This window comes from Polistes dominula, unplaced genomic scaffold (assembly GCF_049000335.1).
Source record: "Polistes dominula isolate Pdom_NZ unplaced genomic scaffold, Pdom_raw_medaka contig_73, whole genome shotgun sequence".
NCBI lineage: Eukaryota > Metazoa > Arthropoda > Insecta > Hymenoptera > Vespidae > Polistes > Polistes dominula.
This window is the reverse complement of record NW_028300951.1, coordinates 337,842-364,602: the sequence shown is the minus strand read 5'-3', so window position 1 is coordinate 364,602 and position 26,761 is coordinate 337,842. Positions and strand designations below refer to the sequence as shown.

Here is a 26,761-nt window from a genome sequence, read left to right as displayed (position 1 = left end):
CCACCACCACCACCACCACCACCAGCTGTGCATTAGACGATGCGAAAAGCTTTACTCTTGGAAACTCAACGAAACGTCCTCTTCTACGAGTGCTGCCCGTTTTGTAAGCCTGCGCAAAACAGAGAGAGAGAGAGAGAGAGAAGAGTTTCCTTTTTCAAGTTCGACATTGGCTTCGTTAGCCATCCACGAATTTACATTCGAAATAACCCGACAAATTCTCAACTTTAAATACTCACCCCATCTCTCGTTTCAACGCAACCCCTTTTTCTATTATCTTCCTCTATCTATCTATCTCTCTCTCTCTCTTTATTTCAATATCTCGTCAAGCAATAATCATAATAGAATGTACCGTTCATCCCCATAAATCGAATCAAGAAAATTTGTATTATAAAATAAGTCATTTACTTTAACAAGGATAACGTTTAAGATATTATAAGCGCGTTTGTCCATGACTTAATATTCGTGAGAACAATTCTTTCCTTTTCAAATGTTCATTTAAATCAAGCTAAATAAAGTCGTAACCTTATTCGAGCTGGAGTCGAAGGAACATGCGCGTTGTGAAGTAACGTTCGTGGATTTAGAGAACTATCGACGAAATGCAGCTACTCAAAGAGAGAGAGAGGGTCCATACGGTAGGATACACGCCGCTAGACAATGCAAAGCTACGAAGGGGGAGGGAGTACAGAAGCAGACACACTGCTGGAAAACTGAGGTCGGAATGGTTCAGAGGGAATTTCTAAAGAGAGAGAGAGAGAGAGAGAGAGAGAGAAAAAAGAAGCATGTCGCAGGTTGTTTTCTCAATATCAGTCGAAACACGAGACGGAAATTATCTCTCCTGCACCTTGGCAAGTAAGCAAGTCACGTAACAGCTTAGAATTTAATACTAATTACTAATCGTCGACGCGCGCGCGTATATCGAACCCGTGTACGAGAGTATACCTATCTAAGCATGTGCGCGAATAACGTCGATATCCTACACTCGGAAATTTCATATCGATCGACTAACTTTGTACGATAAATCTATTGAATAATTGGAAACACGATTGATAGAATATTTCGTTTAATAGGATAAATTATTTGAAACGTATGTAATTAAAAAACTTTGTTAACACTTGACATGTTCAAATAACGCGCCTAACCTACAATGTTTTAGCTCGTGCGATAGATGGCAATAACATCGGTTTCTTCTCATGAGTATATCGTTTTCCGCGAGACTATAAAGAGACAAGAGAAACGTACGATATTCGTGCCTTAAACTAATGAGTAAGGAAAATATAGAGCTTTGGTAACGCTTAGCTATGCTAGTAAATTAAGCGACCAAATTTTTGAAGAGGTACAGGTCGTCCCATGGACGCGCGATCTACTTTTTCGCGTGTTCGGGTGAAGCGATTTGCCTCACTTAATTCATTCACAAAAATAACAAAAACAATATAAATAGAGACTTATTATTAACAATTATTTCACAAACCCCGTAAAATCACACCCCTTGTCTCTACAAAGTAAAATTTAATATATTCGAATATTTAAAAATTAATGAAGGATTAAAATATCCGATAAAATCCTTAATGAATTATGTAATAATTGAACGAACGAACGTAGCACGTCGAGTGAAAATAATAATTGAGCATTAAGTGGTTATATTGAAAAAAAAACATAACAAAAAAAGAAAAAAAAGAAATTTAACGCGGCTCTCGTTAGTAACCAAGGGCGGTACAATCCCTTGCAGTTTACACTCTGATTACTACCATTAAGGAACGTCCGTGAAATCCAGCAATTACTTTGCCAATGATCGAGGAAAGGAAAAAGTGTGACGCGTGCAGGTATGCAAGCTAGGGAGTCGCCAGAGTCAATCCCAAGTGTGTATGCTCGTGTCGATTGGATAAGTGCATTCCCGAACGATGTCTTTCCTTTCCGAACCACATCCTGCTTCGTGCTTGCAATTCCCTGCTTGCAATTCCCTGCTTGCAATCCTGCTTGCTTTACTTACACACTTTTTTTTAATATTTATTTTATTTGATTAGCCAATTTATCTAAATTTCTGATAAGAGATAACCAAGAGACATCTGCGCTATTTTCAAAGTATCAAGATCTGGTACCTCGCTAAATGGAGTTCCATTTACATCTAGACAGCATTGGTTTGAACAACTAAGAGTGCAGAGATGTGTTCACTAAGCGCTATTCCGAGCTTTATGCCTTTAACACAGTTCCACCCTTGGAATATATACGTATTGCGAGTGTACTTTAACCGACTAGGTGAAGCAAAGCAAAGCAAAGGCAAGGACCTTTCTAGGTCCTAGAAGCACTCGGGTCCGTGGTGTCGCCACTCACCAACTGCTTTGCCACAAGCAGCCCTGCGGTTTTATTATTATGTGCTGAACTTATAATAATCATTATGTATGCGTTTCTTGCTATAATTATTATTAATATAATTTGCTGCACGGCATATTTCAACTAATAATTATTTAGCACGAAAGGGATCAAGCAAGGAGAGTAGTCATAATTCCAATTCACGCGTCACACATACGTAAAAAGAGACTTACGACGAGTGTCCCGTTATACACGCTAAACTAGAAAGTGACGCAACATTTTGTTTGTTACTTTCTTTGTCACTCTTGGACTCCCACGCATACGGCAGGCAGCCCCAGCCCCTACGGGGTACGAGCTATACAAAACAATAGGAAATGTAACCGTTGGCATACCGGATGACAGACACGCAAATAGGTGCAACCAGGGTCTAGAGGTAAAATGCCGGAAGTAAGCTAGCCGTGCGTGACACCCGTCGTCACTCGCAAATCGCTACGATAGTCAACGAGTTTCCACAACTTTGTTAAACCTCTTATTGTTTACCTCGACACCTCTCTTAACTCTACGAAGAAAATCAAATTTATTCATAGATACCCTAAACGTTCTAATCTCCATTTCAATTTTGCCCAATTATTTCATTTTGTATATTACTATTATAAAGAACTTGCAAAGTTTCAAACGCGTACTCGGTTGAAATATCAAATTGAAAGACCCTAATCTTCCTTCCAAATCTAATTTATTTCGACTCTACCTTATTTCACTTTGCATATTGTTTTAATAAAAATAAACGAGAATATTCATAATATTTCTCATTAATTGCATTTAATTACCATTCATAATTTGTTGAATTTACGTTGGTATACATTTATTGAAATAAACTATACTTAATTCGGGGAATAATCGGACAGAGAGCATTCGCTACTTAAAAGTTGTAATCCCAATTTGAGAGAAAGGCAGACAGGCAGGCAGACAGAATGAGAGAGAGAGAGAGAGAGAGAGAGAGAGAGAGACGGAAAATAAAAAAAAAAGGGAGAAATAAAGAGAAGAGTTCCTCTTCTCGCATCCGGAGGAGCAGTTAATTGTGAATTGCCGTCTAGATCCTTAATGGATCGTCAGCGACGTGAACAATAGCCAAACAAAGAGAGGAAAAGAAGGACGTATAAACGCGCACGCGAGATGACGACGACAACGATGAAGAGAGACAAGAAGCAGATTCGAAGCAATGAGAATCGGCAAGTTACCCGCAGTAGCAGCAGCAGCAGCAGCAGCAACAGCGAATAAGAAGAAACAATTGGATGCTAGAGCGGCGAGTAACGAGCGAGAAATTGGACCGCACAATGCGCCTCGTTAATTGTCCAGGCATTTCGGCGAGAGCTTTAGCTTTACCAACAACACCATCATCATCGCTATACACGTCAACGTAAATAGATCAAATATATGTGCGTAGAAATTATCCATTCGCACGTTTCATGTCCTATGCAATTTCTAACAAATTTTCCTAAATAAGAAAAGCATCAATTTGTTATCGAGATTTATTGGACTATTAAATAAAACGCGACAAAATGTTTATGTAGATATTTGATTAAAATTCATTTGGAATATCAGAAGAATCAATTAAAATCTTGAAACACTGAAAGAGCTCAATGTGGGTTCCTAATTTAAGTTAAAATCGACAGTTTGATAGGAAGTTGATGTAAGCGGTAATAGAAGAGAATGCAAATTATGCAAGCCCGAGGGTCACCACCTACTTCCTCGATTCATCCATGTGCATTGTGCATACTGAGGCATTGCTGACGAGCGAAGCTTAATAATCGTTCATACGCCCACGACATCGTCATTAACGTTTCTCTATACGACCGAGAGGGAAGGCTGAAAGAGAGGGAGAGACAGACAAGACTGGGGTTGTTCCGAATAGACTTGCCAAGATATTCCAAGTTTCATTAGCTCCTAATCATCCATCCATCTTGTTCTAGCTAAGCCCGAGGTTATGCTTTCTCTCCCGAATTTTCACGAATAAATAATATACTTTTGATATACCTACTCAACCCTAAATATAGGGTTTGCGGTAATAATCGCAATCGATCGGAAAAAAGAAACATTTTATCTCGAATCCCCATTGTGGTCTTGGTCTATCGTCTTTTTATCGATAAAAATCTGTTGGTACATCTTAAAGTCATTATTTTCCCATTCGGTCTTCGTAATTATGCGTTTCCCTTGGTTATTAGAGTCAATGTTTCCCTTCTTCCACTTTTCCATTGATCGAGAAAGAGCCCTTTCGACAAATATTGCTTTTACGCCCTTTCAATCCCGTCCAAACTCTACACTTTTTCTTTTTCTAACTTGTTTAAGTTATTCGCCGTTTCCCATCTTTCTTCCCATCTTTTTTCCCCATCTTTCTCTTTGTTCGATCGAGGATCGAGAAAGCAATGTTGAAGGTTAAGATGGTAAGGAGGGCCGAGGCATAGTGAAAAGGATAAGAAGGGGGATGAGGAAGGGGTAGTAAGAAAGAAAATAAGAGAAGAAAAGAGTGTTTCCAGGTTCCAGTGAAGAAACTTTCCCAATTTATCCTGCAATCCCATGGTTCAGTGACTTTTTAAATTGCTCGCGAGATACCAATCCGGCTATCTTGTCTCGCAATCGCGAATTCGTCGTTACGCGCATTTGCACGATCAGGTGGTTTCGTAAATGACGGAGAAAGCGTTCGTTCGTTCGTTCGTTCATTTTTTTTTTCATTCTTCTACTATTAACGTTTTCATCGAGACGATGAAAAATGTGCCCTTCTTATTTACGATCAACATTTCTACTACCATATAACGAAATAAAAAAAAAAAGACAATGTAATAAAAATTAGAGAAACTCGTAGAGTTTAAATCACCATTTTACGTTTCGTAACGAATATTTTATTTACTTTCCCTATTATATCCAGGTAAATTATTATTTGACGCGTGCTTGATATAATTAACTGTTCCAATACCGACAAGGACGACTTTTCGAACTTGTGTTATCGTAAAAAAGGATGAATGCAATTTGAGAAATAAGTTGCACGACTTAACTTCTACTCCCTATCTAAAAATAATCGCGAAAGATAGTAAAAGAGGAGATGCACACGCGAGACGAATTTATTCTCGTCGTCGGCACCGCGCTCTCGAAAATTCGAGAGGGTCCTCCCTCCCTCCCTCCTCGATCCCCATTTTGCGACGAGACCCAAAGAAGACTAAAATCCGGCTTACGAATAAATCCCAAGCGTGCGAGTCCTTCGATTTTAACTCCCACGCGACGATGACGCGATCCCAACACTCCAATGTATCGTGAGAATCACCGAAACTCCTCTTCTCTCTCTGTCCATTTACAAAAAAAAAAAAAAAATATAATAAATCTTGCTTATAGAGTCTCCAAAATGAATTCATTAACTACGCGTATGCAAATATTTATTACCAGAGAAAAAGTTACAATCAATTTTACGACGAAAACATTTAAATGAGATTTGAAAAAAACATATCCTACGAATATATATATTTGAATGAATGAATGGGGGAAGGGGACTTCAAAGTTGGATATTATTACAGAAGATAAACAAACCAAATAGAAAATATCACATCTGGATAAAATAAAAGATTAAAGAAAAAAAACAGACATTAGTATGAAAACTTTTGCTATGTGCTTTACATATTCGAAATAAACTTTATTCAAATAGATACGTTCGTATTCAAGAATAATTTTATTACGCAAATCTTACTACACGGTTGTCAAATAAAAGATATCAAATGTAAATAGATATCTATGCAAACATAAAGGGTACCTAACTTAAAAAAAAAAAAAAAAAAAGAAGTTAGACCTAAAACTCCGCTATAATGCACCGGTTGTTCCATCGAGATAAGAAAAAGATGTATACTTCTAGCATTAATGCCATTACCAACTTCACAACAGGGAAAGAAAAAGAGAGAAAGGAAGTTTGCATTGAAGACTCGACTTGCCTTGAATACAATGAGTTGTCTTATTAGCGGTAAGGTAAGTACCTACACCTACACTTACAAATACTATACACGTAAATATCTATATGCAATAAAATTGTCGAGTTAGTTGAAACCGCCAATCGTTGTTTCATCCATTTCATTCGTCGTTCTTGGATGAATATACTGGAGCTTTTTCTCATAAGGTCATTGACCTTCGTCGTCTTCGTCGTCATCGTCGTTGTCGACTTTAAAGAAGAAGAAGAGAAGAGGAGAAAGAAAGAAAGAAAGAAAGAAAGGAAACAGAAAGAAGAGAGGTTGAGATAGAGAGGTTCTTCCATTAAAAGACAAATTCTTTCTCGTTATGAGAACGTTGTGTACCCGGAAATGCATATCCAATGTATTCACTTAAGAACGGATGAACGTGCAATCTAGACAATGTTATAAAAAAAAAAAAGAAAAAAAACAACTAGAAAAAAAGTAGAAGAAATAGAGGGGGATAAATGTGAGAAAATTGTGGTCTGTATTAAGAAGAAGAAGAAGAAGAAGAACGTTGATCCGATATCATCATCATTGACTTCTAACGAACGATGGAATACACAATCTCGGGATGATTTTTCCATAGATCATTATCCTCCAAGAGTTAACGATTAATCTTAGAATTTATTTCTAACACCGCAGGAGGTGTATATTCTCTTTTCCATCGCAGCGGGAGGGAAACGATCGAAGAGACGAGATTAAATTGCCTTAACACCCTTTTTCCTTCCTTGATAGACCCGAAGACAAGATAAAATAAGACACGCGACATTAGATCGCGAAAAACAATGTTGTCTCGTGTTAGAACATCAATTATCGGTTGTATCCATTTTACTAGAGGGGACATCTTGAGAACTTTAGGAACGATTAACGTGCAAATAAAACGATCAGCGATTAAACGATTTACCTTGAAAGAAAAATAAAAAGCAATAGCAGTATTGTTTTTTGAACTACGACAAGTATAACGCAATTGTAATGAATCAATTGTTAGAATTTAATGAACCCACCGACAAAATGTTGTTACGTTACTCGAACAAGATCGTAATTTGATGGGAATAGTCGATGGTGTTTGAAATTAGCACCTTTTTTTTTACGATCTAGTGCTCGCGTGCAAAATTGTTTAGCTCATCATCCCCTCTTTTAGTAACACAACAGGAACATGGTAGAAACTCACGGGACTTTTATCGGTAAAAAGCCATCGCGCGAACAACGATCGGTACCAAGGTAATTTCAATTACGCGCGACCGACCACCGCGTATGTTCGTCAATGGAATGACAAACGTTAATTGGCGAGCGCGAACACCGGCGACGAATTTAATATGGGTACGTTGTGGTCACCATCAACTAACGTTCCCTTTAACGACCCTAACTACCTCGATACCACCCTTTTCCCTAACCTTTTTTTTTTCATTCTTTCTTTCTTAATACCACACGTGCATTTCTCGTTTCAAAATGTTATTTGTTATTGAGATTTTCCATCTCTTTTAATTGGATATATTTTATTTGTCAATTAAAATGAAACAATCTACAAATTTTATTTCTACTCTATCATAACTAAATATTAAATTAAATAAAATGAAATAATAATATTGATCGTACATCAAATTAATAAGAAAGAAAGAAAGAAAAAAAGTGAAAACAAAAGAGAAAATAATAAACTACTCTCGATCTAATCAACTAAAAATCTTAGAATCCTTCAACAGTCTGTATTTTCTTGTAGCAAACGTTTATATGTATGAGGTCAACTCGCTCCCACAGAGTGTTGTTGGAGCAAGTACACAACGGCTATATCGTGTCTCGATGGAAAAATAATACGCGAGAGGATATTATGCGTCGCATAACAATCAGCCCATACACCGGTAGAGAACCGGTGAATGAGTTAACGACGATTCACCAAGTGGAATTAGGTTTGCGGTTTTGACCTCAACGTAAAATCACCGTGGTGTACCTTTGATTTCCGTGCGTGCGTGCGTGCGTGCTTGCGTGTGTATTAATCACCGTTACATTTATCATTAAATTACGATCGAAAGGTAGAATTACGTAAATAATTTCTAAACGTGAGACAACAATTCAAATTCCGGTTTTTAATTAGACTTGTAATCGAACGATCTAAACATCTAGAACTACTTTTGGTTAGGAGGCCTGTAAAAAATAATAAAAAGTTAAAATAGAATCAAAAGAAACTGAACTTCAAAGTAGTAACGTGCCTTTTTTCTTTCATTGGTATCAAAGAACGAACGAACGAACGAACGAACGAACGAACAGTAATCGACTCTGGTGGAGTTGACCCCTCCCAGAAAGCAACAGAAAGAGAAAGATAGAAAAAGAAGAATATAGCGCCATCGTTCTCGTGTACACGCGTTACACGTGCCGAAGTAGTTGCCGTGGGAGCAGCTGGGCAGGTGAACGTACTCGCGAGCACATAAATACTACGATGGTGTTAGTGATAATGGCGTGTCACACTTTGTAAAGAATGCCCTAGAGCTCGTATCAAAACGGAAAGTCTTTTGCATTTGTTCTCTTACAATTTCATCATTTCGCTTTCTGATATTAAATATGAATATTTTCAATTATATCAACGCATCCCAACCCACGACCGATCCCGTGTCCACGTCCCTGCATTTACGCATGCCTACAATTACTAACATAATTAATCAAATTATACAAATTGTTGTTGTTATTATAGTATTGTTAAACGTATCAGATTAATGTTATTTTCATTAGAATATTACCAATTTTCATACATTTTTAATACTATAATATCAACCTTGGTATTTAATTATGAAGAAAATCGATATTAAATTCATAACTTTTTGCAAATAACAGCTTGATTCAATGAAATGTAATAATATGTCTCTAAGTAATATAATTGATATCAATGATTGATTTTTAAAACGAATGAAAAGCTTTTAGCTCATCCTATAACTATCAAGTATTACTTTAATTTGTATATTTCATAATCATAAGTTAGTCGATTGAGAACGATCTCGATAACGTTAGACGTTGCAATATATCTATCGTTGTGTTATCCAAGAGTCCTTCCAGTTCGTATCGCGTGTTCTCCTTCTGCTATCGTGATATCTTTATATCCATCCTATTCCTATGTAGTAAGTATATATGCACACATATAGAGTACATCTTAATATATATAAATTACGTGTCAGGTTGTTTGTCCGCAATGTACTCCTAAACTACTGAACCGATTTGAATATTATTTTACACCCCTAGTATTTAATAATTATTTTTCAACTTTTTTTTCTCTACCTTAACTCTTATTGAATTTTTGTCGATTAACTATCTCATATGCATTTTTTTAAATGAAACTGTTTCATACTGATTGGTGTTGTTCTAAAAAAAAAGTTGAAGGGAAAAAAATAGTTTTATCACGCCAGAGGTAAGTTCGTAGTATAAAGGGTTAAATACATCCCGAACATCGTTCGTTTTCTAATCGTAAGACGATCGTGGGTTCTTCTACGTTATGATAGTCGGAGTGGTCTGGCAATGAGATATAGTACGTGTAGCACGAATCTTAAGCTTATGTCAGTTGGAGGAACAAGACAAGAGGGAGAAAGAGAAATATAGAGGAAGAGTAAATGGGTAAGTAAAAAGGGTCCAAGTCAAATCCAAGCTACGATCTTTCACGAGACGAAAGAGAAGGAAAAAGAGTAGGTGGAGAAGAAGAAAAAAGAAAAGGATAAAGATAGGGTGCAGAGGTTAACGAGATCCTGATACTTGAGGTACTGTGTGATCGGTGAAAATGTTCCTGCTTCTTATCCTGCTTCTTATCCTTCTAGTAGTCTACAATAACAGACCCCTCTTGTTTGCTCTCTTTTTTTTTTTTTTTATATTGCACTACTCTAATCTCTTTCTTAATATTTATAAATATAAGTATTCAATTTAAAATGTTATACAGATTAAAACATGAGCTTCTAGATGATCTGGTAGAAAATTTTTGGTACAAAATTAATTAGAAACTTATACGTGCATATATATGTACATACATTCATTTTAAACTATTTACTTTAAAAATGTATTCTTATTGAAGTATTCTCTCGTTGTAATAAATGTACGTATAAAGAGGTTAACTCAGGGAAATATCGCGACGAAGGGAGACGACGAAAAAGTTCGTCGTAAGTACACGCAGACTTCATTTTATTATTTCATTTTGAAAGGAAGGAAGGAAGGAAGGAAGGAAGGAACTTCTTGGTGAACACGAACGTCGCCGATACTTTGAAATTTATGAGCTAACGTCAATAAAACCTCGAAGAAACTTCCGATATACCTAAGCTTTCATCTCTCTCTCTCTCTCTCTTTCGTCAAAAACTTGTATCCTTAGGATAAACCGTAACTTGAAATTCTCATAACTCCTTCCGTATCTTCTTTCTTCCATCAAAGGATTAAACTACTAAAGTTTTCTTCCCCGTTTCGATTGCTAATTTCATATTCCTCCTCCTTATATGGTTTTAAGATACGAAGGTCGTCCTCTTTGATGAGAACGATCATAATATCTATACTTTTATCTTTAAGACAAAAATAAAAAAATATATATTGAAATTTTCTTAATATCTTTTGATTCTTCTTTCTTCGATCTGTCATCGACAGAAATTTCCAAGTACCGTATCTAGACAATGAAATAACTTTACGAAGGGAAACACCAAAAGATAATGTCATAAATTCTCGACGACACTATTGTTTCTCTTCTCCCTATTCCTATCTTTGTCTTTGATCTTCCTAGGGTTGCAATTATCTTAGCTGCATGTATATATCTACATGTGTGTGCGTGTGTGTGTGAAAGGGAAGGAGCAATACTATATGAAATTCAATAATATTATCTGTATAAATTACGGGATATAAATAGAACCAAGTACTATAATCTAATTTCATTATATATGTAATAGTTGCAATAAAAAGAATTGTTTAATATCTTTTATTTAATTTATCCTATAAAAATATAAATGTTAAATCACAATTTTTCATTGATTAAATCGTATTCGAGCTATTATCGATCATGCTGTAAAAAAAAAGAAAATAAAAAGAAAATGAGAACTGACCTACCGCTACTCTTCGTCGACGAAGCGAGGACGTCACGTGACTACGAAGGTATATTTTGCGATCATTTTTTTTACCACCACATCGAGGTCAGTCTCTCTTTCATACACACACAAATACAAATATACATACAGCAAAAGAGAGTGAGAGAGAAAGAGAGAAAGATAGGAGTTACGTAGGCGACCGATTTAAAACAGCCAAAATCGACGGTCACTCGTTGCTCGTTGCCGACAAGATGGCGTCTGTACTACTAAAGAATTTTTCATGACTCTTACGTCAACTATGATGTAACATGTAACAATGTAAAAGTCATAAAAAATGTTTATTTAAATCTTCGATAAATTAAATTTGGACATACGTGTATAATATTATTTAATATTGTTATTAATTATTGAATAGAATAAAAAGGAAAATTTGAAATGGCGAGTAAGTAAACGCTTTCACTGATTGTCGGTAGCAAAAATTCTTCTGAAAACAAGGAAAGCGGTTAGTCGAGCGATCGATCGAAGGAAAGGTTGAAAGCGAATGAAACGGAGAGGGAGGAAACGAGAGGAAACGAGAGGAAAAGAGAGAAAAAGAGAGAAAAAGAGAGGACTCTAAAGAACTCGTATCTGAACATTCTTGACGCAGTGAACTCGAGCTCGAGCATGACGATCTTGCATTAAAAGCTGGGTCGCGAAAGAGATACCGTTTACTAGAGACGTCAAAGCAGTTATACAATGAAGTAGTAATAGCGATCGCGTCGATGAACTTTACTCGTATTTCGCGAGAAAGAATACGAGAGGAGAACGTGTGTTGTTACACCATCATCTCCTCTCATTCTGTTTCGCATGAACTTCGAACGATGTTTCAAGATGATATGACAAACAAAAAGAGGGTAACTTGAAATCTTTATAAAATGTCTAATAAATCAATCAATCTGTTTCTTTCTTTCTCTCTTCCTTTTTTTTTTTATTCATTGCATCCAAGTAACTAATAACCAATGAAGATACTGTAAGTTTGGGATTACAACAAAATGTCGAAGAAAAAAATAAAGGGTCATGAAACTCGAGACCATTGAAGGACTTGCCTGCACTTTCTCTCCTCTCGCCAATAAACTCCATCCACCCTTCCAGCCACCCTTCCAGCCACCCTACCAGCCTTTCTTTCAACCTAGTATTATCCGCGTAAAAGTATATCATACGAAACATTTAAGATTTTTAATTATTGTTACAAACATTATGCAAGTATCGGTAATAAAATTATTTTTATGCTAAAAAAAAAAAAGGAAATAAAGATAATTAGAAACATTTCTGTTATATTTGAACTTCTCATAATCTTTTCTTTTGGTCCATCATCTTTTTATAAAAAAAAAAACAAAATCACTTCTGAACGTTTTATTAACGATAAGAGAATCAATTATTACGCGATGTAATAATACGATAAAACAAATATTTTATTAACAAGGATAGGTCGAACGATCGATATTCATGATTGATATTACGAAAATTTACACATTACGATATATGTCAACTATATGCTAGAAATGTATCGGCAATGATCTATGACGCAAGATAAATTCGATCTTTTTGATCAATATAAGATGTTGGTAAAAAATAAAATAAAAATGCAAAACACTCACCGCAAACGTTGAGCCATCCTTCGACGCGGCAAGGGTAGTCCAACTTCATCATGGTACTCGTTGTTACAGCTGATAGGGATGATGTCAATGATGATGGTGGTGGTTGTGGTGATGATGATGATTGTCCTGATGAAAATCCAAAATCCAGCGTGCTCGAGTGCGCGCGCGCGCGCGCGCACCACAGCTGTGCCGCCAACGAACGACGATATTATTTTGTCTTGTCGTTCAAACGTTCAAAATTGTGTAAAAAATATATATCACTGAGAACAAAATCTAACTAAACTGGTAACGTTCTTCATCCTTCCTTCTTCCAGTTCATCCCCTGTCCACCACCAACCACCCACTCAGTCCTCTTTACCCTGAGAAAAATCGAAACGACAAAGGTCCAAAAAGAAAAGAAAAAAGAAAAAAGAAAAAAAAGCAATGAAAGATATTTAATTAATTTGTAAAAACGTCGATACGTCACCGACGTACATGCACGCACGAGAAACAACACACACACAAGCGCGAACACCGTTCAAAACGATTTAATATAATAGCGCACTTGTCGCACGCGACACTATTTACACTACCGTTGACGAACACCGACTGACTGACGACCCTCGTGCATCCTCGTTGCCAGTCGAGCGCCACCGCTGTCGCTACTCCCACCATTCGCTGTCGGTACTCCCGCTACTCCCACCACTCGCCGCACCTTCTCCTTTCCACCGAGCCCCTTCTTCTCATGACTCTGGCACTCGTCTCAATATTTATCATAACAAAAAATTATTCCTTCTTATTTACCTTTTTAACACGTAATTGCATATAATGCATACATTCATTTTATCGGTATTTACGTCTTATATTGTTTGTTATACCCATTATATATATATATATATATATATACTTGTAATAATCTTACGTAAACTCAATAGAATTAAATTTCTTTCTTTGAATTTGATATCGAAATATAAATGGCTGTATTAATTAATTTATTTCATAATGAATTAAAGCCAATCTATACGATTATTCTTATAACATTTTGACTGTGCAAACGTTCATACGCGAGTCACGATTTATATATGCATTATTTGTTATAAATACGAAACCATGCTTTTCGCTAATCACTTTTCCAAAACTACGTACTTTTAATTCTCTTTTTTATATCAAACATATATTAATTTATTTTAAAAATAATCACATAATTACATTAAATAATTGCGAAAAGCGAAGAACTCAGCGATAAAACGAAAGTGTTCAACTCGAACTAGCCATTTCGATAATCGAAATATATCTCGAAGTTTAAAAAAACGATATATTTGTTCGATAGTATACCGAAACTCCATCTGACGGTTAAAGATCCTACAGTACTATCCAAAATGGCGCTCAAGGCACAGGTTGGTCAAAGTAAGTACTTCCAAAAATACAGTTTTTTTAAATAGAATTAAAGCAGAAATAAATAAATTAACATCATTCGTTTGAGAAGGAATAGTGTCATTATTAGAATTATCGAAAATGATATTTTTCTGCACTGATAAGAAATTTTCGAGGAATAGGGCGTATACGAGACTGGATGACTTCATCCCGCGATCGTTCAAAAGAAATATTTTACAATTTTGACAAAGATAATTATATTTCGAAACTGACACGCCTTATCATCGCAGATTTCTATAAATTTCATTATTACGCAAATACTGTTTAATCACATAAATATAGATAAAATTGTAATCAAAAAATATTTCCTCGAATCGATGCACAAAATGTCACACAATTAGTTTCCAATCTAATTGCATTCCCTTACGCAAAATAATAAATGACGTTACAAATGATACTCCAAAATAGCTTCATTTACGTTAAATAAATAGTACGTTGCTTTCTCGGACGCTTGTCAACGTTTCAATAATTTAATCTCACCATTGTATTTGTCTCGAGCTGTCAAAGTTACATTCGATCGAATATTGAATCGGATAATCCCATTCCTAACATTGTTTTTCGTCCGTCAACCACCCACATCATACAATCGCATCTCACAGCTGAATGATAATTTGATTGATTCTGCAATGATTAGCGAATTACGTTCAAACTACGTTTTTATTCGTACGAGGAGCATAGATTGATAAATTGCTAGCGAAAATTAAATGCCATGTCTTTACTGTATCCAAATGATTTTGTCATTTAAATCAGATCATTGTTCACTGCCAACAAAAGCATTTTTAATCAAATCGATGGTATCATGAAATTGAAGCGTGAATTAATCTGGTACGGGGCCTCGATTCTTCAAAGTACGAGTTTATCGGTCGTGACGTCATTCGCCCTCATAAGAACGATCAATACACGCGTTGAAAAGCGCCAAAAGATATTTTTTCTTCTCGAATGAGCGACCCCCTTACGTCACCTTAACAATGTTATCTTTTCAATTAGTTACTAACTCTAAACAAAAATCAATAATTGTCATTACTTTTTTTCTCTCTATTTCTCCCCTTAGCAACAATAATTTATATAAAAGAAAAATGCTCTTACAAATATGTTTTAATGATGTATGAAAATGAAATTCTATTTAATAATCATCTCCCCTTTGCAGAAATTATGAATGAAGTAATCAAACAGAAAAAGAAGACAGCAGGAGGAGTAGAATGGAGAATCCTTGTCGTGGATCAGCTGGCGATGAGAATGGTCTCGGCATGTTGTAAGATGCATGATATCAGTGCCCAAGGGATTACCCTGGTCGAAGATATCAACAAAAAACGTGAACCCTTGCCAACGATGGAGGCTATTTACTTGATAACGCCGTGCAATTCTTCCGTGCAGAAATTGATCGAAGATTTCAGCAACTCAACTAGAATGACCTACAAAGTCGCTCACGTTTATTTCACCGAAGGTATATATTATAATCGATATGAATATGCACATCAAAATAAGGCCATGTTATGCAAAAACCTTACCAACCCTCACAACAATTTAATATTAGTTATAAACGTAATACGAATCTTATTATAATCTTGTAATCTCTTTATTTTGCATTCAATTACTAAGCCGTAGTTGTATTTTAATAAATCATTGAGAGTTGATAGTTTTTTGCATAAGTGTTAGCCCAATCGATCCATCAAACAAACAAAAAAAGAAGACAGAAATAAAAAATCTGCATCATCCTACTCATTAAAAACTCTTAATCATAGAAAACGGAAAATGAACGTTCGACTGAGCGAAAAAATATTCTTGTTCAAAAATCGATTATTATATCCATATAAATTTTCATCCGTGGAAAGTTATGAAACTGTCAGTCTATCTGTTTGCAGCATGCCCCGACGAGTTGTTCAAAGAATTGTGTCATTCTCTGGTAGCTAAGCACATAAAGACACTTAAAGAGATCAACATCGCTTTCATACCATACGAGGAGCAGGTAAACGATTGAATATTTTGCAAGAAAAAAAAAACAAAGAAAGAAATACGTAAGGACAAAAAAATATTGCATAAAAAAAAAAGGAAAAATGACAAATGAAAAAGAAAAAGAAAAAAAAAGAAATGATTGAATCGAACGTTGTCCAACGCATCCGTTCTTCTATATTTTAAATGGTGGTGGGCACGCACTACGGAATTTGTTGTAACACGTACACTACACACACACACACACAATATACACACATAAGTACACACTACTCATATGTATATCAACGTACCAGAGCAAAATGCCGATCTATCATCATTACTCGTTCTCTATCGTTCTTCCGGCATCTACATTCTACTTCGTCCTTCATCCCTTTTTCCTCTTTTCGACTCTATCTCTCTCTCTCTCTCTCTCATTATTAACTCTTCTACCACGAGAAAGCACATTACTAACGTTCGTAATGCATTCATGCTTGCACTCGACCAGTGTGCCCGGAGGAGCTGTTCAATGAACTCTGCAAGTCTCTCGCCGCTAAAAAGATCAAAACCCTCAAAGAGATCAACATCGCTTTCCTGCCCTATGAGTCGCAGGTGAAGAACAAAGAATTCAAAAAAAAAAAAAAACAAAAAAACAGCAATGAAATAATTCAATTAATAAAACATCTTAGAACGCCAATTGTAGTTCTTTGATATTATCGTCGCGTCACGCTTGCTTACCTCAGTTTTTAATCAAAAATAATGCCTTTTTTTTGTATACTTTGTTTATCTTCTTTTCTCTTGTTTTCTTTTAAAGTAGAAATATAGGCGAAAGACTTTCTCAATAATATGCTCGTATGTTTATCTCCATTTGTGCATGTGCAATATCCATATGTATTTTCTATTTTTCTTTTTATTATGTCATTCATGTTTGTTTGTAACGAGCGTTAAAAGCTATTGCATTTTAGTATTGCCTGTAAAAAATAAATGAATATATTAGTTGTATAATAATTCGTTTCAAATACCTTGTAGTAATAAATGTCATGATTATACAGGTCTTTTCTTTGGACTCACGTGAAACATTTGCCTGTTTCTATAATCCATCCTTCTTAAATCTGAGAACTGCCAATATGGAGAGAATTGCGGAACAAATTGCCACACTTTGTGCAACTCTTGGAGAATATCCGTCTGTTAGATATAGAAGGTAATCAAGATTTGTTTAAAATTAAAGTTTATGCAATAATGTAACATTTGAAAAATGACTTACAGTGACTTTGACCGCAACGTGGAATTGGCACAGATGGTTCAACAGAAATTGGATGCTTATAAAGCAGATGAACCTACTATGGGAGAAGGTCCAGAAAAAGCTCGCTCTCAATTATTAATCCTAGACAGAGGTTTTGATTGTGTTTCTCCCTTGCTTCATGAATTGACATTACAGGCTATGGCATACGACTTGTTGGATATAGACAATGATGTTTACAGGCAAGCAACACTTAAAAGAATGACCAATATTTATATTATTTGTTAATAGAATATAATTCAATAAATGAATCATTTGAATATACTCACAGATTCGAAGCATCTGCTGGCGTGGAAAAAGAAGTTCTTTTAGATGAAAACGACGATTTATGGGTAGAATTAAGACATCAACACATTGCTGTAGTATCTCAGTATGTAATCGCTATGATAATTACACGTTGTATAATTCTAATAATTGCTATACAATGCTTAATGTGAAACTCATTTGAATTTGTAGAAACGTTACGAAAAACTTGAAGAAATTTACAGAATCCAAGAGAATGCCACAGGGTGATAAACAAAGTATGCGAGATCTTTCCCAAATGATTAAAAAGATGCCTCAATATCAAAAAGAATTAAGTAAATATGCAACGCATCTTCAATTAGCCGAAGATTGTATGAAACGTTATCAAGGAAATGTGGATAAACTTTGTAAAGTGGAACAAGTGTGTAAAATAATAATTATATTCGTATTAATCAAAATATTTTCATCTACAAATGTAACATTTTGTAGGATCTAGCCATGGGTACGGATGCCGAAGGTGAACGCATAAAAGATCACATGAGAAATATCACTCCAATTTTACTGGATCAAAACGTAGATCATTTAGATAAATTACGTATCATTGCTTTATATGTTATCAGTAAAAACGGTATAAACGATGAAAATCTAAATCGTCTGATCAACCACGCTCAAATATCTGCCGATGATAAGCAAACTATTGTTAACATGGCGAATCTTGGCATTAATGTGGTTGTGGATGTACGTATGAATCTAAGAAATGAAACATAATAATAAGAAAAAAATGTTATAACATTTTTGGGGAAATTGCAGGGTAATCGTAAAAAATTATACACGGTTCAACGAAAAGAGAGGATCACTGAACAAACATATCAAATGAGTAGATGGACTCCAGTAATAAAAGATATCATGGAAGACTCGATAGAAGAAAAATTAGAATCTAAACATTTCCCCTTCTTAGCTGGTCGTGCAAGTAGTTCGGGATATCATCCACCTGCCAGGTAATAATCTACTACGAAATATTTTCTATCTATATGTTTATATATCACTATAATAAATATTTGATATATTTGAAGTGTAAGATACGGTCACTGGCATAAAGACAAAGGACAGCAAACCATCAAGAACGTCCCACGTTTAATCGTTTTCATTATCGGTGGTGTCTGTTTCTCGGAAATACGATGCGCTTATGAGGTCACAAATGCTTTAAAGAATTGGGAAGTTATTATTGGTAAGGATCAATGTTAATAAATTTATTTTTTCATGGATAAAAATAGGTAGATAATTAATTTATTATTTCAATTTTAGGTTCATCGCATATAATCACACCGAAATCGTTTCTGAACGACCTAAGTAAACTTCACGTTTAAACGATCCCATTAACCAATAATGCAAAATACTTTCTGCATTCCTGTTACTGTCTGTTTTGAGTCTTCATCAGTACTACCAAACATGAATATATATATATATATAATTGTGATCTCTGTGAGGACGAAATGTTAATTACAAAAAGAAAAAAAAATACACGGTCAATTTCGTAGACGAAAGCTCGTTTTAAACGTTAAAGTCCGTTTAGAAACGGATAGCTAAAAATGATTATGCTACGAAGATAGATTATTTATTACTTTATTATTGTCTGATAGTATTATCTACCAAAAGTACTCTTGCAGTATTTATTAATATAAAGAAGAAGGATTCTGAAAGGAAATATCACCTGGAATCAAGTGCCTGCGTGAAAATCAATAATATAAGATCACGTAAAGCATGTTGGCATTACTGATGTGTAAATGTATAATGGTACCTTATTATCGTTAAAAATTGTGCGTGAATGAGTTAGCGCAGTGTTAGAAACAAGTAATATAGTTGTTAACAAGAAAGAAGAATATTTGAGAAAGATTCTATGTGTTTTAGGAAAGACTCGTAATATATAAATATATATATATATATTATATAATTATAATGTACACGCTTGGTCTTAACAGATTAATCTCTATTGATGATCGTTTAAATGCGATTAAAACCAAAATCTCGAAGAATCGAGAAATAATCATTCGAATGTTTGCGAAATAATCATTTGAATGTAACATTTGTTGAATGACGAAAAAAAACAAAAAATCATGCATTTTTAATTAGTATTATCGTATTACAAAGGATGATATAGATAGTTCATTAACCAAGCATATTCCGATAATGAAAACGTTCATCGTCCTCTCTATAAAATAAGATGTTGAAGTATCTGTAATTTATGTTTCATTTGCTTAAACTCTATACGATAAAAGAAAAACAAGAAAAATATAAAAATCAAAAAGAAATATAAAGAAGAAATTTACTAATTTCAAACATTTCATTAACTTTATAGCTATATTGTGCAGAAGTTCTCTTCGATTATTATTTTTAACTATTATCTTTCATAGCTTTGCTCGAAAAGGAGTACGCATGTTTGTTATAATGTTAAATATATATATATATATATATATATATATATATATATATATATATATATATATTATTGAAACATAGTACCTTTCAAAACAACACCAAAGACGTATTTTTATTTTTTTCGCTTTGACGTATTTCTTGCACCAGAAATATAAATCTAATTATATCAGTATAATAAAAGACCTTCTCGAAGGTTATCATTTGACCCTCTCATGTCAATCCGATAATTCTCCAGTGAACGATCGAAATTAAAGTTTGTAAGCTTTTTCGTGTCCGAAACAGTCGAGTTGATCGTTCGAAAGATCTATACGTATATATTTTAGCAATGGCAGAAAGTAATAAGAAGAAAGTTGTTCTTGCGTATAGTGGTGGCTTGGATACTTCTTGTATATTATTGTGGTTGAAGGAAAATGGATATGATGTCATTGTTTACGTGGTAAGATTCTACACAAAATTATATTATAATAGTTTTATTATCAATACATATCAAATGAAAATCTAGGCAAATATTGGGCAAGAAGAAGACTTTGATGCGCTTAGAGAAAAGGCATTGAAAATTGGTGCTAAAAAGGTAGAATTTTATATTTTAATTTTACATTTCTAATCATAATTTTCTAATAAAACATAGTTTTCTAACTATTTCTTTTTTTTTATCTTAGGTTATTATAGAAGATCTTCGAAGAATCTTTGTAACGTCTTACGTATGGCCTGCCATTGCATGTGGCTTGCGTTACGAAGGAAGATATCTTTTAGGAACTTCAATTGCACGACCTTGCATAAGTGATGGTCTAATTCGAACCGCTAAAGCTGAGAAAGCATCTATCGTTGCTCATGGAGCTACTGGAAAGGGAAATGACCAAGTAAGATTCGAGTTGAGCTGTTACAGTCTTTATCCTGAAATCGAGGTAACGTTTCAATTGACAATATTTTCATGTATCAATTGCTCACAGATTTTGTATCACATCGGGATTATTTTTTTTTTTTTTTATAGATACTTGCACCTTGGAGGAAACGTGAATTTTATACAAGATTTTCTGGAAGACCAGATTTACTTGAATATGCTCATAAAAATGGAATACCGGTTTCAGCAACACCGAAAGAACCCTGGAGTACCGATGCTAATCTATTACATATTAGGTATGATCAATGATATTAATAATAATTTCTTTTTTATTTATAAATTAAAATGAAACATTTCCATTTCAGTTATGAATCAGGTATTTTGGAAAATCCAGCTGTACCAGCTCCAATCGAATTATGTAAAATGACGACAAATTTAGAGGATTGTCCAAATGAACCTGAAGAAATAGAAATAGCTTTTATCAAAGGATATCCTTCTTCTGTGAAAAATCTTGACAACGGTTACGTCCTAGATAATCCTTTAGAAATAATTGTGTATTTGAATGAGATTGGGGGAAAACATGGAGTAGGAAGGATTGATATCGTTGAAAATCGATACATTGGTTTAAAGGTACTTTAAAAGATTTCAAATCTAATTAATAAATAAGGATTACCAACCATCTTGTCTTTTCATTTAGTCTCGAGGAATTTACGAAGCACCAGGTAGTAAGATTCTCTACGAGGCTCATGAAGATTTAGAGATTTACATATTGGATCGTGAAATATTGAGAATCAAGTCGTATCTTGCTGAAAAAATGTCTGATTACGTATACAATGGTAAAATGATTAATAAGATGACTTTTCATGATATCATATGAAATTGTATTATTCCACATATCTTTTTTGAAATAATCATTGATTATTTATTTAAATGATTATAGGTTTCTGGTTCTCGCCAGAATGTGATTTCGTACGAGAAAGTATAGAAAGATCTCAAAAATATGTAACAGGCATGGTGAGATTAAAATTGTGTAAAGGAAGTGGTCAGTACTTTTTATACACTTATTATATACTTATTATATTCGCATGTTAATTTTAATGAATCTTACAGTATCGATCCTTGGAAGATCTAGCGATGTTTCATTGTATAACAAAAATCTCGTCTCCATGGACGAACAAGGAGATTTTCAACCGGAAGATGTAGAAGGATTTATTCGCACGCAAGCTTTAAGATTAAAAGAATTTCATAGGTTTCAAAAACAGCAAAAAGTGGCCGAATGATATATATTGATTCAGAAATTAAAAATGGCGATGATATGTGAGATATGAAATAATTCAATCAAATCAAGAAGTCTGTGCGTGAAGGAATATAAATGAAGCGCTTTTTAGAAATTTCTACACATCTTTGCGTACATTTAATGAAATCATCAATGTAAAGAGATATTTATAATATATCTATATTAATTATATATACAAATTTCTATGAAGAAATAGAGAAGACTGTAGTAGTCTTCTTACCATCCATTTATACATCTTACACGCAATCCAGCGAACATAAAATATTGAAATGGAGAAAGGATGGAATATATATATATATATATACATGGATATATATATATATATATAAAAACACACTGCGATAAGTTTTTACTTTCAATGAATTATTAATAATTAAATCTTGGGATAATCAGCATATTTGTGAATATTATAATAATATATAATGTATATTACCTTAGCGCGGTATTAATATATTGTATACATAATAATATAAACTTTTATATCTCATTATCTTACTTTTTCTTGCTACTTAATTTTAAACTTAAAATATCATTTCAAATACGAAAGAATAATAATAATAATAGTAATAGTAATAGTAATAATTAAAATTAATATTTAATGATGATGTGATGATAATAATAATAATAATTATTATTATTATTGATTAATGTTTCTTTTTCGCACTTTTAATTGTCGGATGTTCTTTTGTGACTCGTTTACTCGACTCTCACTCTCACATATTGGACATTCTACATTTCTACATACACACATATCTTTTTCCACCGCATGAGTATCTACTTATTCTTACGTGGATGATGTACGTGTAAACGTACATACGTTACGTACACATACATACATATACACGCTCACAATCATTCAATCTTACATTTTTACGTATTAATTTGTATATTTTAACATGCAAAATTATAAACCTATAGAAAGGTAATTTTTTATTTTTTATTTTTTTTTTTTCTATATAAATGTATAGATTCGCGAGATTAACATTTTTTTTTCTTGCAATAAGTCACACATATTATTATTATTATTATGTATATTCACACTCGTGTAAATTTCACGATATTAATCGAAATATCTAATTAACACTCCTATCTCTCTCTCTCTCTCTCGTCTTCTTCTTTTTTTGTTTCTTTTTTTTTTTAATTAACAATATGATTAGTATTAAAAGCACAAGAGACAACATCGTTTCCATATCCCTTGATGTTGTTAAGTATAAACAGAGTTTAGATTTTCAATGTAAATTCATATATCAAATGAATATCGTCGTGTCGTACCGTTTTGATTTAATCGACGATATTTTTGTTATAAACGAAAGGAAGGAATCTTTTGTAGAAAATTCCATCCATTTCGAGCTTTATCGGGAATCGATATATATATATATATATATTCAAGATTTACCGTTGTGGTACTTACTTACTTACGTTAGAAAGAAACTCATAATATACAAGAAAACATATGAAACTTAATTGTAACGAAAAGAAGAAATTAAAATCATTCAACGGTATAATTAAATGTATTTTTCTAAATTGATGCATTAAAATGATTTCTCACGAAAAACTTAATAATTGTTCATTTTTTCTATAAGGTACAGAAAATACTCTACTTCAATTATTCATATATATGTATATGTAATATAAATTAATAAAAAAAAAAGCAAACCGTTGAAAGAAAAATTGATCATAACAAAAGCATTGAAAAGCTCTGTCATTATTTTTATTAGCAAAAAAAAAAGAACCAAAAAAGATTAAAAAAACGTTACTTATCGTATATCGAACAAAAATCTAGAAAGAAAAAGAAAAGATCGTATTTGGAGATGGGGGAGAGATTAGATTAACAAAAAATAATGAAAAAGAGAAAGAAAAAAACACATATAGAATCATTAATAATAAATACGATGGAAAAAAAAAAACAAAAAAGCACAGGAGGAATCGTAAAAAGTATGATACAGAGTAAAAACTAAAATAGCTCTCCTTTACTTAACAACATCAAGTATCTCTTTATTTTTTTCTTTTTCGCCATTTTTATTAATCGCTCTTCATTATTATTTATGTACAATCATTTTTCAAAGCTCCTTGGATCAAATTATGGATTTCATTTTATTTCGTATTCTTTTTGCCCCCCCCCCTCTCTCTCTCTCTTTCTCTCTGTCCCTTTTTTCTAATCTTTATAGCCCATCCTCCTCATCTTTCATCGTTAGTCGCAATACACATTTTACTAAACTCATGTGCCATTTTGGAGATGATGTGCGTCCGTGTGGGAACTTATATAAAAAATTACTTTTTGATACAGCGGAGTGTGTGTGTGTATGTATGTGTGTGTGTGATTTTGGTGTTACTTACGAATTATATATGTATGTCTTTAAACCTTCTAAAAGTTACGCTGAGATCTAGTAGGTAATACATCCGTCGCTTCGTCATATATGTTGTATGTATATATATATATATGAGTATGTGTGTATGGGGGAGAGGGTTTCTTTTTTTTATCCTTTTTTTTTTATTTTTGTTAATCTTCATCTTTCTTTTCTATTGATGTCCCTTAAATAATTACAAACCCTTATCACATATATAGAGAGATGTATGTATATATGTATGTAATGTTGAATTTTGTGATATTCATCTGTTGTATGTTGTGTGTGTCCTATGTGGTACGCCATTTTAACGTATATGAATTTTTAGTATTCCTTATCATCATTTTTTTTACATATATATGTATACCGTTTAATTGCTGCCGATAAATCTCCTTTCTTATTTACAGTTTATAAACCACGTATTATACAATATTATTAATAATATTAATAATAATAATAATAATAATAATAATAATAATAATAATAATAATAATAATAATACCTAAGATTTCTAAAACATTTACTCGCAGTTTTTCTCAATCTCTTTTTGTATTATTTTTTTTTTTATTATTATTATTATTTTTCATTCGTACACACTCTCGCGCAATTAAAAAGCACGAGAAGAAGAAAAGAAGATGCATCCTTCTTTACCCATTCATTCCCAATTCTCTCATCATCATCATCAACACGTACGCGTTTCATTCACAAATCATTTATATCTTTCATTTATCTATCATCATCGACGCTTTTAGGATTTTTTTTTTCATACCTCCATGTTAAAGAACATAATCGTCTCGAGTTTTTTTATATTTACGAGATGCAATGTTATTATTGTTATTATTGTTATTAATATTATCATTATTAATAATATTACACAATTAGAATTATTATTGGAATAATTATTATTTATCATTATTATTATTATTATTATTATTTCGTTTCGTTTTGTAAAACTCATGGAGTTATATCTAAAACGAATCGATCGATGAAAAATGATTAAAGCAATTTGATATATATATATATATATAATGTGCATATAGTATATATATGAAACAAATTGAAGAATCTTTAGTATCAATGAAAAAGGAGAAGATAAAATGATTGTTGTAATAAACGAACTTTGTTCGTTTATTTATAATTAAAAGGAGACACAAAAAAACCAAACAAAAATATGGGTGCGCGCGCGCGCGCGCATGGTATGTTTTTATTATTATTAATGTACTCTTGACTCTTATTGAAAAAAAACGCATTTACAATATATCACCATAATGATCAATTATTCATCATTTTTTGTTGTTGTTACTAATTATATATATATAATAATAATATATATATATATATTTAGATAGGCATCATCATTGCGTATTTCAATTTTTGTTCGCATTATGTGTGTATAATAATTGTTTACACACAGTACAACAAACTAGTAAAGGAAAAAAAATGTATATGTCGCAAATTGATTTAAATTATTGAGTAAAAATCTATCTCGTTATAGCATTTAAAAACTAATTATTATACAACACGATGACACAGGCACGCTCAGCTGCCAAAATCTTCTTTCCACCCTTATTTTCCTCTAATGCCCTATTAATATATTTGCAATTGCACAACAATTATGTTTTCCTACAATTACAATAATAATAATAATATAATAGTAATAATAATAATATTATTAATTTTCCTAATTATAATAATAATAATAATAATATAAGAATTAATAAAAATAAAAAGAACAATGATAATAATAATAATAATAATAATAATAATAATAATAATAATAATAATAATAATAATATTTACATCGATTTTCGTAATACAATATGGAGGCAAGATCGATATATATATATATATATATGTGTATATATATATATATATATTTGTTCTTTTTATTAATTCTTTTGTTCTCTCTCCCCTTCTTTTTGAATTCGACCATTGAATAGAAAAAAATATTCAAAAAATCGAAAATATCCACGAAGAGCTGCTGTTGCAATCATGCG

The 26,761-nt window shown here is 33.1% G+C and overlaps 3 protein-coding genes and 1 non-coding gene across 6 annotated transcripts in view; 3 read left to right on the top strand and 1 right to left on the bottom strand.

The window, feature by feature from the left end:
* The window catches only part of LOC107072051 (ras GTPase-activating protein raskol), a 66,477-nt gene extending 52,837 nt beyond the window's left edge, over positions 1 to 13,640 (bottom strand). The window contains exon 1 of one of the 2 annotated variants that reach the window (XM_015331632.2): positions 12,961 to 13,640. In XM_015331632.2, the coding sequence (XP_015187118.2) occupies positions 12,961 to 13,012 (52 nt within the window). In that variant the 5' untranslated portion in view covers positions 13,013 to 13,640. The remainder of the gene's footprint in view (positions 1 to 12,960) is intronic. The other variant, XM_089172280.1, reaches the window with a different exon arrangement.
* LOC149032610 (U12 minor spliceosomal RNA) lies at positions 1,247 to 1,397 on the top strand. Its single transcript, XR_016176533.1, has one exon. It is a non-coding gene; the product is annotated as a U12 minor spliceosomal RNA (small nuclear RNA).
* A 605-nt stretch (positions 13,641 to 14,245) lies between the features above and the next one.
* On the top strand, positions 14,246 to 20,167 carry Rop (Syntaxin-binding protein Rop). 2 transcript variants are annotated; one of them, XM_015331750.2, is made up of 11 exons: positions 14,246 to 14,346; positions 15,521 to 15,817; positions 16,811 to 16,914; positions 17,355 to 17,503; positions 17,569 to 17,784; positions 17,874 to 17,972; positions 18,059 to 18,266; positions 18,335 to 18,583; positions 18,656 to 18,843; positions 18,919 to 19,073; positions 19,151 to 20,167. In XM_015331750.2, the coding sequence occupies exons 1-11, from the start codon at positions 14,319 to 14,321 to the stop codon at positions 19,210 to 19,212; spliced, it is 1,755 nt and encodes a 584-aa protein (XP_015187236.1). In that variant the 5' UTR covers positions 14,246 to 14,318; the 3' UTR covers positions 19,213 to 20,167. The 2 variants fall into 2 exon arrangements, with proteins under 2 accessions (XP_015187236.1, XP_015187237.1); XM_015331751.2 differs by lacking the exon at positions 16,811 to 16,914 and adding an exon at positions 16,236 to 16,339.
* A 188-nt stretch (positions 20,168 to 20,355) lies between these two features.
* On the top strand, positions 20,356 to 24,333 carry Ass (argininosuccinate synthase). Its single transcript, XM_015331752.2, has 8 exons — positions 20,356 to 20,717; positions 20,784 to 20,852; positions 20,941 to 21,186; positions 21,273 to 21,418; positions 21,488 to 21,752; positions 21,820 to 21,958; positions 22,063 to 22,164; positions 22,233 to 24,333. Exons 1-8 carry the CDS (start codon positions 20,607 to 20,609, stop codon positions 22,400 to 22,402), a joined length of 1,248 nt encoding a protein of 415 aa, XP_015187238.1. The 5' UTR covers positions 20,356 to 20,606; the 3' UTR covers positions 22,403 to 24,333.
* The last annotated feature ends 2,428 nt before the right edge of the window (positions 24,334 to 26,761 follow it).

Bases quoted from the DNA above. Each gene is read 5' to 3' on its own strand.
- Rop (XM_015331750.2), top strand. From the start codon at position 14,319: ATGGCGCTCAAGGCACAGGTTGGTCAAA. The intron at 17,504-17,568 runs GTAATCAAGATT...AATGACTTACAG, and splicing joins CCGTCTGTTAGATATAGAAG to TGACTTTGACCGCAACGTGG. The intron at 18,844-18,918 runs GTAATAATCTAC...ATATATTTGAAG, and splicing joins GGATATCATCCACCTGCCAG to TGTAAGATACGGTCACTGGC.
- Ass (XM_015331752.2), top strand. From the start codon at position 20,607: ATGGCAGAAAGTAATAAGAAGAAAGTTGTTCTTGCGTATAGTGGTGGC. The intron at 21,187-21,272 runs GTAACGTTTCAA...TTTTTTTTATAG, and splicing joins GTCTTTATCCTGAAATCGAG to ATACTTGCACCTTGGAGGAA. The intron at 21,959-22,062 runs GTAAAATGATTA...AAATGATTATAG, and splicing joins GTCTGATTACGTATACAATG to GTTTCTGGTTCTCGCCAGAA.